Source organism: Globicephala melas, chromosome 20 (assembly GCF_963455315.2).
Source record: "Globicephala melas chromosome 20, mGloMel1.2, whole genome shotgun sequence".
In the NCBI taxonomy this organism is placed as follows: domain Eukaryota; kingdom Metazoa; phylum Chordata; class Mammalia; order Artiodactyla; family Delphinidae; genus Globicephala; species Globicephala melas.
In genome coordinates, this window is record NC_083333.1 from 44,855,008 (window position 1) to 44,868,756 (window position 13,749).

Consider the following 13,749-nt stretch of genomic DNA (forward strand, 5'->3'; position numbering starts at 1 on the left):
GCTGCTGGGTTATAGAAACAGAATGAGAGCCTTGCTCCTCTGATTCCAAATCCCGTGCTTCTGACAACGCTATTGTGAGTCATCTGATGCCTCTGTGCCTGCTTTCCCATTTCTCACAGGGGGAACAGTGAGTCATATTAAGTAACTTTTAAGAATATGGTGTGCCCTCTGTAGGGAAGATGATGCTTTTGACACGTCCTCAGCTTTGGTTTGACCCTGTAGTTCTGGGCAGGTTGCCTCGCTGGGGTTAGGGATGGCCTCTAATGGAGTTCATGGGAAGCCAGTATAGAAAAATACCACAGCTTGCTTACAGCACACATTCCTTCTGGAATATGAAACCAATGAAAAGCAGCTTTTTGAATGTATATTAGTAACTAGTCATAAACATGGCTGCCTTTTCCTCCTTTGAAGAGCAATTGATATGCCAAACATTGAAGAAGTGTAGTTTGTATGAAAGGTGCTAGGATCAAGCAGTGTAGCTCTCAGTGATCCTTACCCTTTTTACTTTCCTTCTGACCTTTTGAGAATCTAATCAAAGCATCGAGTCTTTTTAAAAAAATGTCCATAAATGCACATATGCACACATTTGTCTACAGTTGAGGAAATTGAGCCTTTGAAGTCCATTTCTGAACTGGGGTTAGTAAATAAGAAACCCTGGTTTGAGAAAGCTCCAGTGAAAAGGCAGGAACCCCACCTACCTGCCTTCACTCCCAGCCCATGACTAGTTCTTTGTGTAAGATGACAGGTCCCGTTAAGTGAGGTACAGTGATGACAGGGAGAAGGCCTGGCTCACGGGCTCAACGTTAGGATCCTCACAGGTGCGCATATATACACAGTGGGGTTTTGCATGTTCAGAGAATAAGGTGAAAACTCTTTTGCTAAATATATATGATGTATGCTAGGAATTCTAGAAACTACTTTTTGCTATTCGTTGATATCATGGAATTGTAGAATTGGACCTCCTCTGGGTTTGCTCCAGCACTTTCTGCTATAAATTTGTATGACAGTCTCTTCCAGACTGTCTCCTGCTGATGGGGGCAGTTTAATTGCCCACATCCTTTGTGGTATCTTCAACAAAATGCCAATGAATGTCACTAAGAAGAAAAAAAAAAGGCTGCCCAGTGGTGAAAAATGCCCCTTGCTGGAATATCAGTTTGTCTCTTCCGTCTGTGCCATACGTGTAGATGCAGGTCATGCTGCTACCATTCTGGGCTTTGGGAGTTTATTTGTGCCCAAGAGTGGAGAAAATAACCTGTGCTGTTGCACAGCTTTGGCTCCATTGCTCCTCCCAGATGTTCTATGTGAGATGTAAACACCTTTATCCTTGATAAGTCATGGCCATTCCAAGAAGTCAGTCTTTCTCAATTGGGTATTTGTTTCTGGAAACCACTCACCTTATGTTTAATCAGTTCCAAAGTTTTTAGGAACCTATACCCTTATCTCACAAAAAAAGTGCGGTAGATCACCTCCAGAGATGGCCACCAACAGTTTCTCCCATCTCTGGATGTGTGTGCCGCTCCTTCCAGTAAGAGCTAATTTTCCTTTGGAGTGTGAGCTGGACTTTTTTTTGGGAGGGGGGTGCTGGACCCTGGGAGGCCTGCAGTCAGGAGGCGGCTTGCACCGCCCCCTACTCCCACATTTCTCCCTGGACACGGGTAAGGTGTGAGAATGAGGAAGAGAGATGCCTCATGATGAACAGTCAGTCTTGAGATGGAGACCGTTTCACTACAGGTCAAACAGAAGAATCTTAACTGTTGTGCAGACACCGTCTGGCTTCTCAGGGCCTCTGCTGTCACTAAAACCTTCCCTGGTACCCAGATGAAGGGCCTGGCCTCTCCACCAATGCCTTCTTCCCCTCCTTTTAAACAGCCTAACGACCCCACCCCCAAAGAATCAGGCACCCCCCCAAGCCCCTAACCCATTTTCTTTTTGGAAAGAGGGACACAGAAGCTGAATGTTACGCAGCCCAGTGAATTAATGAATCGCCCTTTACCGCCAAGCCCACACGCCTCCCAGCTCAGTCCTTTGTTCACCTAGGTTTGGCCCCTAGGATTTCATTCTAGCTCTTTCTAAGCATCCTAGGGTCCTTTGTGTCCCGCCTGCCTATGAGCCACTGGGGCAGGACGATGGTCTCCCCGTCAGAAGGGGGGGGGGGGTGGCGGCTTCCTGAGGTGGGACCTGTTTCCTTTCTCTAGAGCTCTTCCCAGTGGTGGGAGCATGACTAGATGCCTGTGTCCCCAAAGCAGAGCAGTCAGTTGACGGGCCGCCTCATACACAAGAATTGATGAAGGACCTGGGACCCACTTCTGCCCCTTGAGGTTATGATGGTGAGTAGGGAGGGGATGTCTGCTTTCAGGCAGGGGCTTGTCACCTTTACCTGTGTCCCAAGCCTGTTTTCCTACCTCGGGTGGGGAGCACAACTGTTTAGTATTTCCCTTTACAACCCTGCAAAAAGGTCTCCCAACTGCTGACATGCCAGGCCACTGGGCAGGGTGCAGAGCCCAGGCCATCCCTGCCCTCTGCCCTGCACCGGAGAAGAAGCCATCCACTGTTCATTGGTTTATTGAGCCCCTGCTGTGTTCTGGGAGATAGAGGAGGGGGGGAGACTCATCCTGCTGTGCAGTGAGGGGGGGTGCGGGCAGGGTCACTAGCTCACAGTGGTGACAACAGTGCACTTATGCACGACTGCTGCTTGAGACCGAGAGTCCTGGGAGGAGCCCCAGTGAGTTCAGTGAGGGCCTGGTGGTAGGGACATGCTGGCGATGAGCCCAGGAGACACGGAGGCTGGCTGGTTGGCTGTCACGTCCAGGTAGGGAGAAAGGGGTTTTTCGTCCTCTGGGAAGCACGTGGCAGGGGCTCTCACTCTGACCAGTGGTCCTCATCCTCTGGGCCTGGGAAGAGTGCTGCACGTGGCCGGCGGTGAGGGGAGACTGGTCTGCCTCCTCCACCCTCGGAGCCCTTCCCTAGTCATCCACCCAAGGCCCTCCACGTCCCTAACTCGCGTTTCTCCAGCTGCAGATATCTAAGGCAAATTACAGGTTCATCTGGCACAGCTTCCATTTTTCAACCATAAACGCCTCCAGAGCATGGACGAGCCAACCCTCACTAATCCTCTAAAGAAAGGGAGTGGTAATCCACCACTCAAAATTCCAAAGGCCCTCCTGGGGCCACGGGAAGTGCCCTGGCCTAGGGAGCGGGACACACAGTGTTTAGTCCTGGCTCTGTTATCAGTTCAGTGTGTGACTTTGGGCAAATTATTTCCATCCCTGAAAAATGATTTCTAAGGCTCCTGCCGACACTCTGCATGGAGGGACATTCGTTTCCACATTGGCATTGGGTTGACTTCCATGGCCCTTCAAGTGGAAAGGCTCAGACACTTAGGAAAAACTCTTGGGGGAATATAGAGGACTTTCCCATCTTTATTCCCAAGAGCCTATGTTGGAAGGAGCAGGTATCAGGGAAGCTAGAGAGCAGTCCACAGGTCTGCGGCTCTGGGGGGAGAGGTCAGGTTTAGGAAAGCAGACTTGAGCTTGGCGTCTTTGATCAGCTGTGACACCCCCTGCCCTTCCTCTTGAGCTGACTGGCTTGAGCTATGGCTCCTTCCCCAGCTCGATTCACTTATCTACTTTCATGCCTGTTCATTTATTGAGCGTCCCCTTGAACCCCTTTGGGGTTGTGGCCCCTGCCAGAAGGCGTTAGCTGATAACTACTTAGGGTGTTACCCCTCCCAGGGCCATTTGCCTTTATTTATAATCATTGAAGATAGGAAATACCTTAAGACTTTCTAACAACGATTAGTAAGGGAATAAGGGGGATGTTCAGGGTCTGAAAAACCACACACTACTCTGTAGCTTCAGCTGGCCCTGAGAGGGGGGAGCAGAGTGTGCCTGGGTGTGTTGGGGGTGGAGAGGGTGCAGCTTCAGGGCTACGGCTGTTACAGGCCTGGATCATCAAAGGGATCATGATCTCCCTGCACCTCGACTGCTCTCTTCCGTGGGTCCTCTGCCTAATAGCTTGTGGGGAGCCTTTCTGTCTGGCCAGCTGCCTGGCCCCCACTGTGGAGACTGGCAGCAAAGTGGTCACTTTCTCGTTATGCCCTTGCAATCCAGTAGAAGCTCTCATCTACCTTCTGTAGATGGTCCTCCCCTGCCCAGGTGGCCCTGGACTACTGGTCCTCGTTGATACGCTGGTGGTGAAGAGAGGAGATAGAGAAGAAAAAGAGAGAGTGCAGTAGAGGAAGGCTGTCTTGGGAACCAAGAAAGACAGGGCCAGAGCTGGGGCCTCATGAATGGAGTCATTTCTCAATCAATCTAGGAGCTGAGGTTCATTCATTCACTGATGCATTCACTGATTCCTTCCTCTTTCTCCTCCATTCTCCCTCCCTTCTCCCCTTCCTTCCACAAACACCTCGTGGGCACCTCTAATAGAAACTGTGGGGACAGAGGAGATGGCAGACCTCTACCTGTCTGTGGGGTAGTTCCTGCTCTGGGGACACCAGCCATGTGACCCAGCAGAACAGTACAAGGCAGTGTGCCAAGGAGGGCACCGTGCCCAGGCTATGGAGACAAGCTCTGGGTAAGGCAGGCAAGCAGGCAGGGAAAGAGAGGAGCTAGGAGTCCTGTCAGTGAGGGCGCCCGGGAGGATGTGGTGAGTCTAGGGCGTTAGGTTTGCTCCTGAGAGCACTGAAGGGTGGTGGGTAAAGGTTGGTTTGTTTTCTTTTGATATTGTTTTTCCCTTTTCACCAAAAGGACAGCTTTTCACTTTTAAGGTCCTTCTGGATTGATTTGTTTCTCCAACTCCAGGCTTTAGTAAGACCCAAGGTAATTTTGGACCTTTGGCAGAACTAGGTTCATCCCCGTATTTTCCATATCCCTGCAGCTACTCCCCAGGTATGCACAGACCGCCTCTCTAAGGAAACAACCAGGGAGCCTAGCATGCGGCCAAACCATGCTGCCCTGGTCCTCCACAGTGCCAGCCTGGTGCACCCTGGCCAGAGCATCTCTCCCGCCCCCCTGGACAACTCGGTTCTCCCCAGGGAGCATGCTGGGGGAAGGTCTGGACAACACTTACCTCTTCTCTCTGGCTGGATGGGAGGTATTCCTGGGGGAAAGAGAGAGAAGGAATGAGGGCTGCACCGCTTCCCTGGGGGCCCAGTGAGGTGAAAGGGCTCATGGCTCTTGGGGATCCCGCACCTTTGGTGGGTCTTCAATGGAACTCCAGTCACTCCCTGTTGTCCTGGTGTGGCTGGGCCGCACAAGGTACACTCTGGGTAGGAGGCAGCGTGGGGTAGTAGGAAGTGCGCATACTTTGGAGTCATTGCTTCTGGCACCAGCTGGGCATCCTTGGGAAGGTATTTAGCCTATCTGAGCTTTAGCTTCCCTGCTGGTGGTAAAGGGGATATTGTGAGATTTAATCACATGTGAGCACAGTGTTGTTTGTTTTTTTTTTTTTTGGCCGTGCCACGCAGCACGCGGGATCTTAGTTCCCTGACCAGGGATCAAACCTGTGCCCCCTGCAGTGGAAGCACGGAGTCCTAACCACTGGACCGCCAGGGAATTCCTCAGTAAATATTTCTCATATAATCCCTTCCCCTGCTTCCCCATGGGTTGCTGGATTTGGAAGAGAGCTCTGAAACGGCCCAGTCCAAAACTCATTTTGTAGAGGAGGAAACTGAAGCCAAAAGTGTTTGCTCACAAGTTGATTTCCTCTTTTTTTTTTTGGTGGAGGTACTGGGAAGGTTTTCTCTATTTTTATACGCATTTTTTAAATTACAAAAGCAGTCTCTGGGGACTTCCCTGGTGGTCCAGTAGTTAAGACTCTTGTGCTTCCACTGCAGCGGGCACGGGTTCGATCCCTGGTCGATCCCATGCCATGTGGCATGCCCCCCCAACAAAAAAAGAAAAGAATAAAAAAGCAGTCTCTGAATAAATGCCCACTATAAAATGGTAATGTAGAGGATAGTGTCGTAAAAGTCCCTCTTAACTCTCTCCCTCACCTCCACTTCCTATCCTAGGCGTAAACACTGTAGACAGTTTGATATTTATCCTTCTGGAACTCTCCCTATGTTTTCATATATATATCTGTGTAAGTATGTAGTGTTTCTTTTAAACAGGTAAACTCCTATCTTACATATTGTTATATAACTTGCTTTTTCCACTTAACCAGTATCTTGGAGATCTTTATCTTTCCACAGATCTGCCTCATCCATTTTAATGGCCATAAAGGGTATGGATGTGCCCTATATATATATATATATTTTTTAAATATAAACTTATTTATTTATTTATTTTTGGCTGCGTTGGGTCTTTGTTGCTGTGCGCAGGCTTTCTGTACTTGCGGCGAGCGGGGGCTACTCTTCGTTGCAGTGTGCAGGCTTCTCATTGCGGTGGCTTCTCTTGTTGCAGAGCACGGGTTCTAGGCGCGTGGGCTTCAGTAGTTGTGGCACACGGGCTCTAGAGCACAGGCTCAGTAGTTGTGGTGCACGGGCTTAGCCGCTCCGTGGCATGTGGGATCTTCCCGGGCCAGGGCTCGAACCCGTGTCCCCTGCATTGGCAGGTGGATTCTTAACCACTGCGCCACCAGGGAAGCCCAAAGTACCAGTTCTTTCATATCCTCACCAACACTACTTTAAAAAATATACAATATTGGCAATAAGAAAAAGAAAACGGCTCTCTGTTCAGACTGTTTTCTCCTTGTCCCCCCAGGACATGAATCACGCGTCAAGCGTGCCCTCAGGGAACATAGGTTCATTTTAATAATTTTATTTGAGCCAAACAGAATCAACTAGAAAGCTTAGCTCATGCCTTTACTCACATCTACAGGCTGATCTTGAGCACCACCACCTCTCTCCAGTCATCCATTGTATTGAAGGAAGGGCGCCAGCAGGATGCAATGCATTTGTCCCCACCCTTAGGGTGACTGCACTCCCCGGATGCTGGAGACAGCCCTGGTTTGCCTCTGTTGCCTGGCATAATTACCACTCTCTGAAGTATCCTGGTTTGGATGGTAATTGACACGGACACTCTATCCCATCTCATCACATGAGCGCCTCCTACTGGACTGGAGTAAGAGCTGCTGTAAGCTAGGGTCTCTGCTTGGTGTAACAGAACCCACCCAGAAGCCCTCCTCGCTGGGCACCCGCCCACTTCTGTCACTCACCTCCCACCTGCTTCCCCATCAGTCCAAAAAACTGGCTCGCTTTGCTCCTCTTCACTTCCCAGAGCTGGAGCTGAATGCTGGGCACAACATCTTCCTGAAGAAGCAGAGAGTTCCTTAGAGTTGGGGCAAGGAGACAGCCTGAGCAATAACAATCTCAATAACACGGGCTCTGTGCTGCCACTGAGCTCTTCTGCACATTTTACACAATACTGTAAATAATAATAATAATTAATAGCTAACATTTTACCATGTTCCTAAGCACTTGCATATATTAATTCACTTAATCCTCACCAAAACCACATGAAGTAAGTACTATTACTGTCACCATTTTACAGATGGAAACACTGAAGCACAGAGCAATTACCAGCAAGGATGTGAGATGAAGCCAGAACTCAAACCCATGTCATCTGGCTTAAAGCTCAAACACTCCAGTCATAATCTCATTTACTTTTCACAACAACCATATGAAGTAGGAACTGATTTATCCCTGTTTTACAGGTAGGGAAACTGAGACTTTGGGAGGTTAAGTGACTTGTTCAAGGTCACACAGGAAGTGGTAGAGCCAGTAGAGCCACTCAGGAAGTCTGACTCCAGAGCACAGGTTCTGCTCCATCTTGGGAAATATCTCCAATATAGACAAGGAGGGGGCAGCTGATGAACTTGGGGTGGGCACCCAGTTGGCGAGATGAGACTGCTTCCCCTCCAACCCCCTCTCTAACTCCTGTTTTCCTCTCTTCCCCCGGCACTACCACCATTGTCCTGGATTTATCCTGCCCTAGAACCTGGGCCTCCCGTGAGGATAATGGCATGTGGCCTGGGGTGGAGGCCACTCCCCTGGGCAAAGACATTTTCATCCTTGAGCTGATGGGGTGAAAGTTCTGGACCAAGGACTATAGATTTAAGTTCTCATTCCTCCGTTAACCTTTGTGACCTTGGCCGAAGTCCTCTCCTTCTCTGGCCTTAACTGCAGCCTCTGATGGAGGCCCTGCTTAGCTCTGCTGAGAGGGAGAGATGCTCGCTAGTGGAGAGAATGACAGTGTGTGACGTTCATTAGACCGTCTTCACATCTCTATATCCCCAGTACCTGGCACAGTGACTGGTACACACAGGAGCTCAGCATGTGTGGGATACAGGATGCTGAATGAAAGGTCCTTTCTCTGATAGTCTGGGAATAGGGAAGAGGATGGGGTCTCCTTTTCCAGGAAGGCTGAGACAGGTGAACAGAGCCCTAGAGTAACACAAGCCACCTGCCAGGAGGCTGGCAGCTGGGGTTGGGTCAGGGACTTGCTCTTCCATTCCCAGTTTCCATGTCAAAGCTGGAAAATGTCAAAGCTGGAAAAAAAAAACCTTGGGGATCATCCTCTCCCCGCTGCCCCCATTTTACAAGTGAGGAAACTGATGTGACCTTCCCCAGTTCGCACAGAGTCAGTGGAGAAGGTGAGACTTGAACCTGGGTCTCTCCAGCCTGCTGTCTTCTCAAGGGCACACACTTCCACATTCAGACAAACCAGGAAGGAAACCTGCCATGAAGGAAACCCACCAGGAATGGCTGTTATTCGATGGCTCGTCCTGTGGCCCCAGTGTGTTCACCATCCCAGGACTTGGAGGAGCCAGGCCCCGGCCAGTCCCATCTGCCCTCCTGGAGGCCTTCCCTGAGCACCGGGCCTGTTTGTCTCTGATCCACTGGCCTTGCTCCCCTGTCTGATTGGAACTCCCCAAGGTCAGGATCTTTGTCTCCCTGACCAGACAGGGTGGGGCACAGATGCTGTGTCTCTAACTTTGAGATTTATTCCCAGTGACACAACTCAGGTCAGTTTAGTAGGAGAGACTGGCAGTCAAACCAGTACTTGTCAGGAAATAAGAGTTTCTGCATGTGAGACAAAACAGTGATCCCGCCCCAAGTTGACCCCCTTGAAAGGAAATGCTGGACAATGTCCTCTGAGGCACAAATACACAGAATCAGACCTTGGGCAAGGTGCACAGTTGTGCCTTTTTTAAAATAATTAATTAATTTATTTATTTTGGGCTGCATTGGGTCTTTGTTGCTGGGTGTGGCTTTCTCTAGTTGCGGTGAGCGGGGGCTATACTTTGTTGTGGTGCGTGGGCTTCTCATTGCGGTGGCTTCTCTTGTTGTGGAGCACGGGATCTAGGCGTGCGGGCTTCAGTAGTTGTGGCACACAGGCTCAGGAGTTGTGGCTCATGGGCTCTAGAACGCAGACTCAGTAGTTGCGGCGCATGGGCTTAGTGGCTCCACGGCATGTGGGATCTTCCCGGACCAGGGTTCGAACCCGTGTCCCCTGCATTAGCAGGCAGATTCTTAACCACTGCGCCACCAGGGAAGTCCCTGTACAGTTGTGCTTTTGAAGCTGCATAACCTTGGACAAACTGCTTGACTTTTCTGTGCCTCAGTTTCCTTATCTGTGAAATGGGGATAGTAATGGTACCTTCCCCACCGGCTGATATGAGGATTACAGGGGTTAATATTTATGAAGCATTTAGTACAGTGCCAGGAACATAGTATATGTTAAATAAGTGTTTGTTAAATGAAGTGTGAGTGCATGCACGCGCACGCGCGCGCACACACACACACACACTGTTGCTTCCATATGCATGCAGCTCTTTGGAGGTTTGCCAGGCCAGGGGCCATGACCTTGAACCTGCCCAGGGAGGGGAGGCAGACACCCTACCTTGCAGTATACAACCTGCTCTCCTGGCAGCCATAAAGGGGATCTTCTGCCCCCTCCACCATGTATCATCCCCTGCTTCTCCCCAAAGGCACCTACCTCCAGGGTCACGGTGCCCCAGGACCCAGCTTCAGCGTCAAGTGGCAGTTCCTTGTCACCTGCCACAGTGCAAGCAGACAGCCCCGTCAGGAGAGGCGGGGTGAGGCAGAGCAGCATGGTGAGCTCTGCCCTGGGACCCTCGGGGAGCCCCTCTCAGTCCACAGACCGCCACTAGCAGGCTCCGTCCTCTCTCTCTGGCTGCTCTCGGCAGGTGGGGGAAACTCCACCTGTTCTGTCCTCCCAGCTACTCGGCTTCTTCCTTCAGCTTATCTGACCCCCGGGGCCATTTCCTGTGACTGCCCCCCGCCCCCACCAGCTGGAAAAGCCAATGATACCGCGAGCTGCCCAGAGAAGGGACCAGGTCTCCTCCACTGCCGCCCCCCAGCAGTTGATCTCTGTTGCAACACCGCCTCACCGCTGGCTGCATTCCCCTTGGGAGGCAGGTGCACAATGGAGCAGTGTGTGGGGCCTGGTGCTTCCGGCTTCCTGACTGGAAGCCCCGAGCAGGCAGCGCCATCTTGGAAATGGGAAGGGGGAACTGCCTGGCTTCTCCCTTACCCTGTAAGAGAGGCCTCTCCCCAGAACTTAGTATTCTACCACTAGTCTCCCCTTCCAGTCACTGCACCCCTTCCTCGGCATTCCCCGCCATCAGTAGTCCTCATGTGAACATGGTTGCACACGTCTTGCCCTAAGAGGTAAGACAATACGTAAAGAAATAAGGGTCCTCACAGGCAGGAATTGGGATTTGCCAGAAAAATGACCTCCTGCTCAAGTGTCATCAGCTCTAAAATATCTTCCCACTGCTGGGATCTTTTCAAAGCCCTAACCTGACCTATCTCTCCCTGCTTACAGCCTTCCAGTGTCTCCCCACTGCCCGTGGCGTAAAGTTCAAGCTCCCTGGCATGGCGTTCAGGGCGCTTCTCCACTTAGTTCCTCCCTGTCTCCCATCCATCCATCTGTCCATCTGTTAGTGTAGAACAAGGGTCCTGTGGTCAGAGAGCCCTGAATTCCATTCCTAGCTCCCCCACTAAATAGCTATGTGACCTTAGGCATGTTACTTAACCTTTCTAAACCTTGGAATCCTCATCAGTAAAATGAGATTATTAATAGCACTTATTTCCAAAGTTGAGGATGAAATGGGATAATGCATGTGGAGCACTTAGCACAGTACATGATGGTAAATATTTAATACCCATTAACTATCATTCCTATTACTATTATTGACACTGGGTGAGGCACTGGGCCACAGAAGATGAATAAGACACTGTCCCTGTCCCTGTCCTACAGCATCTCACAGTCTCTAGGAAAGGAGACCTCTGGTTGGCAGATAAGCTGTGTTCAGTTTGCTCTGTGCTGGCACAGAGGTGGGGACAGGAGAAGGCCGCGCCGCCACCCCCCTTCCTAGTCTGCCCATTTCCTGCCCCCAGACAGCTTCACCACGTGCTCCCAGACAGGACAAGTTTCCCTGATTCTCTGCTTTGGCCTCAGCTGTTGCCTCTGCCTAGACTTCCTTTTCTACCTGGTGAACTCCCACTCATCCTTAAAGGTCTCCTTAATGATCACCCCCAGTAGAGTTTCTCTGTCTCTTTTCGGACTCCAGCAAGAATTAGTTGGCTCCTTTCCTAGGCTTTCCCAATATCTCCTACTCATATCTCTTGCAGCTCTGCACAGGCTGTGGTCAGAGGCTGTGCAGGTTGTGTCCTGCACAGAGGAGGCTGCCGACGGGGGAGTGAAGGTGGAAACCTGCCCTCACTCTGCTCACTGCGCCACACAGCCTGGCGAGAGGCTTCACCCCCTGCAAGAAGGTGCCTGGTTCCATTTCTCCCAGAGGGGCCAGCTGGGCTGAGGACAGCCCTGCTAGGCTGCCGTATTATGTCACGAATGCTCTGAGAGCGGGGCTGTGATATATGTGTGCTTGGCACACAGTGGGTCCTTAAGAAACGTGCAATTACTCTTGAGTCCAGGCCAGTGAAGGCAGAGATGAATATGGACAAGTGTGGAGGTTTGGGGGAGGACAGCTTCATACACACCACGTCCACCCCCTTCCAGGAATCTCTTTGGTGAATCCCGACCTGATGGTTTCAGAATCCCTGCATTTGCTAAAATGCAGGTTCCCCAGCTCAGCCCTTTTTGACACAGCCAACTCTAGTCTGTGGGTCTGAATCTACACAGCCTCTGGCTGAACTTTCCCAAGGGCAGGGCACTTAATAGCTCACAATCCACTTTGTTTTTCCACTGTTGTTAACAAGTTCTGCCTTACAGGGATGAACAGCCCCTTCACTTTACAGATGTGGAAACTGGCACTGGGTTTCACAAGCCAGCAGGTTGGGCTTGCTCTAGGTTACACTGAGAATTTGTGGCGGACTAGCATCCCGGGTCCCCAGTCAGCTGCTTCCCACCTTCCCACAAGGGCAAGCAGCACGTGGGTGGAGGCAGAGTAACAGCATGGCCCTCTGGATAGGGGTGATGCCTTCCCATTCTGCAGATCCAAACCAGGTGACCTTAGGAGCCAAGGACCCTCTCTGAGCCTCAGTTTCTCCATCTGAAAGTTGGAGCCACCCCTTATCTGGTGGTGGTAAAGGTTTCATAAATGCCCACCCTTAAAGAGCTCAGCAGAGTGCCTGGCACATAGTATGTGCTCAATTAATCCGAACTTATGTTTTGTGATTTTTCGACCTCTGGAACCCTGGACCTCAGCGCTGGTCTCCTGACCCCAGCTGCGCGGGACAAGTGTGTGGGGTGCACAGAGGGGAGGGGGCGGGGCCACGGGGCAGAGGAGAGGGCGGCGGGAAGAAGGGAGAGAAAATCCCAAAGGCCCGGAAGGCCGGGAGGGAGGCCGGGTACGGGCTGGAAACCGCGGCTATTTGCAGCTTTGCCCTTGGGCTGAGGTCGGGCCGGCGCTCGCGGGCCAGGCTGCCGAGCCCGCCGCCCCGCCCTGTGCCCTCGGCCACCCGGGCTCTGCCCTGGCCGGCGGATCCTGCCTCGCCCGGTCCTCGAGGCCCGGCGGGGGGTCGGGACGCCGCAGCCGAGCGGTGACAAGGCCGCGGGAGCGGACGGCGCGCGGGGCTGGGGCGCGGGCGGCGGGCGGGCCGCAGGGTGAGTCGCGGCCGCGGCGAGGCTGCCCGGGCGCCGGGTGGGCGCTCACGATTGCTAAAGGCTGCGGTTTGGCTAAGATTGCGGAGCCTGGAGGAGAAAGGGTGCAGGAGGGAGGAGAGCGGGGAAGAGGGAAACACAAGCCGAGGGCGGGATGAGGGCGGGAAGCTGACGTTTCCTGAGCGCCGGCTGCGTCCAAAGGAGGTGGGATGACTGGCCCCACTTTACCGGCCGGCTCGGGGAGGCTGGGTGCCTCGGACTAGGCGTCCAGCTGTGAAGTAGCAGAGTCGGGAGCCTGATCGGTCTTTCCCCACGACTGAGAACGCAAACGCGAGCCGGGGAAGGGCGGAGCGGGCCGGGGCGGGAAGGGGAGCCGGGGGCGCTCGCCTTCTGGGTTTCTCTGCCCCAGGTGACGCCGCAGGAACCCTGCGTTCGTCTTCCCCGCGCCCTTCCAGCGCCCCCGTGTGGAGGCTCCTTCTGAAGCCCGATCTACCCCCCCTTCCCCGCCTCTGCGCGCCCCTTCCTAGAGCTCGGAGTTGGCTGACCCGGGAGGGGCAAGAGCTGGGTCCGGTCTCACGGCCTGCCCCTTGGATAGAGGACGGGAGGTAAAGGGGAGGCTGGGCCCCCAGAGGAGGTGAGCCTCCTTCGGGTGGGCAGTGCGGTCCTTCCAACGGAGGGAGCAGGGTGATGGATAAAAGGAGCTCGGAGTGTGTAA

At 52.5% G+C, this 13,749-nt stretch overlaps 1 protein-coding gene across 1 annotated transcript; it reads right to left on the bottom strand.

The window, feature by feature from the left end:
* Nucleotides 1–2,728: 2,728 nt before the first annotated feature.
* Nucleotides 2,729–10,058, bottom strand: TAC4 (tachykinin precursor 4). The gene is made up of 5 exons (XM_030839801.1): nt 9,942–10,058; nt 7,159–7,252; nt 5,071–5,100; nt 4,127–4,186; nt 2,729–2,835 (listed from the first exon to the last, which is right to left on the bottom strand). The coding sequence occupies exons 1-5, from the start codon at nt 10,056–10,058 to the stop codon at nt 2,729–2,731; spliced, it is 408 nt and encodes a 135-aa protein (XP_030695661.1).
* Between the last annotated feature and the right edge of the window lie 3,691 nt (nt 10,059–13,749).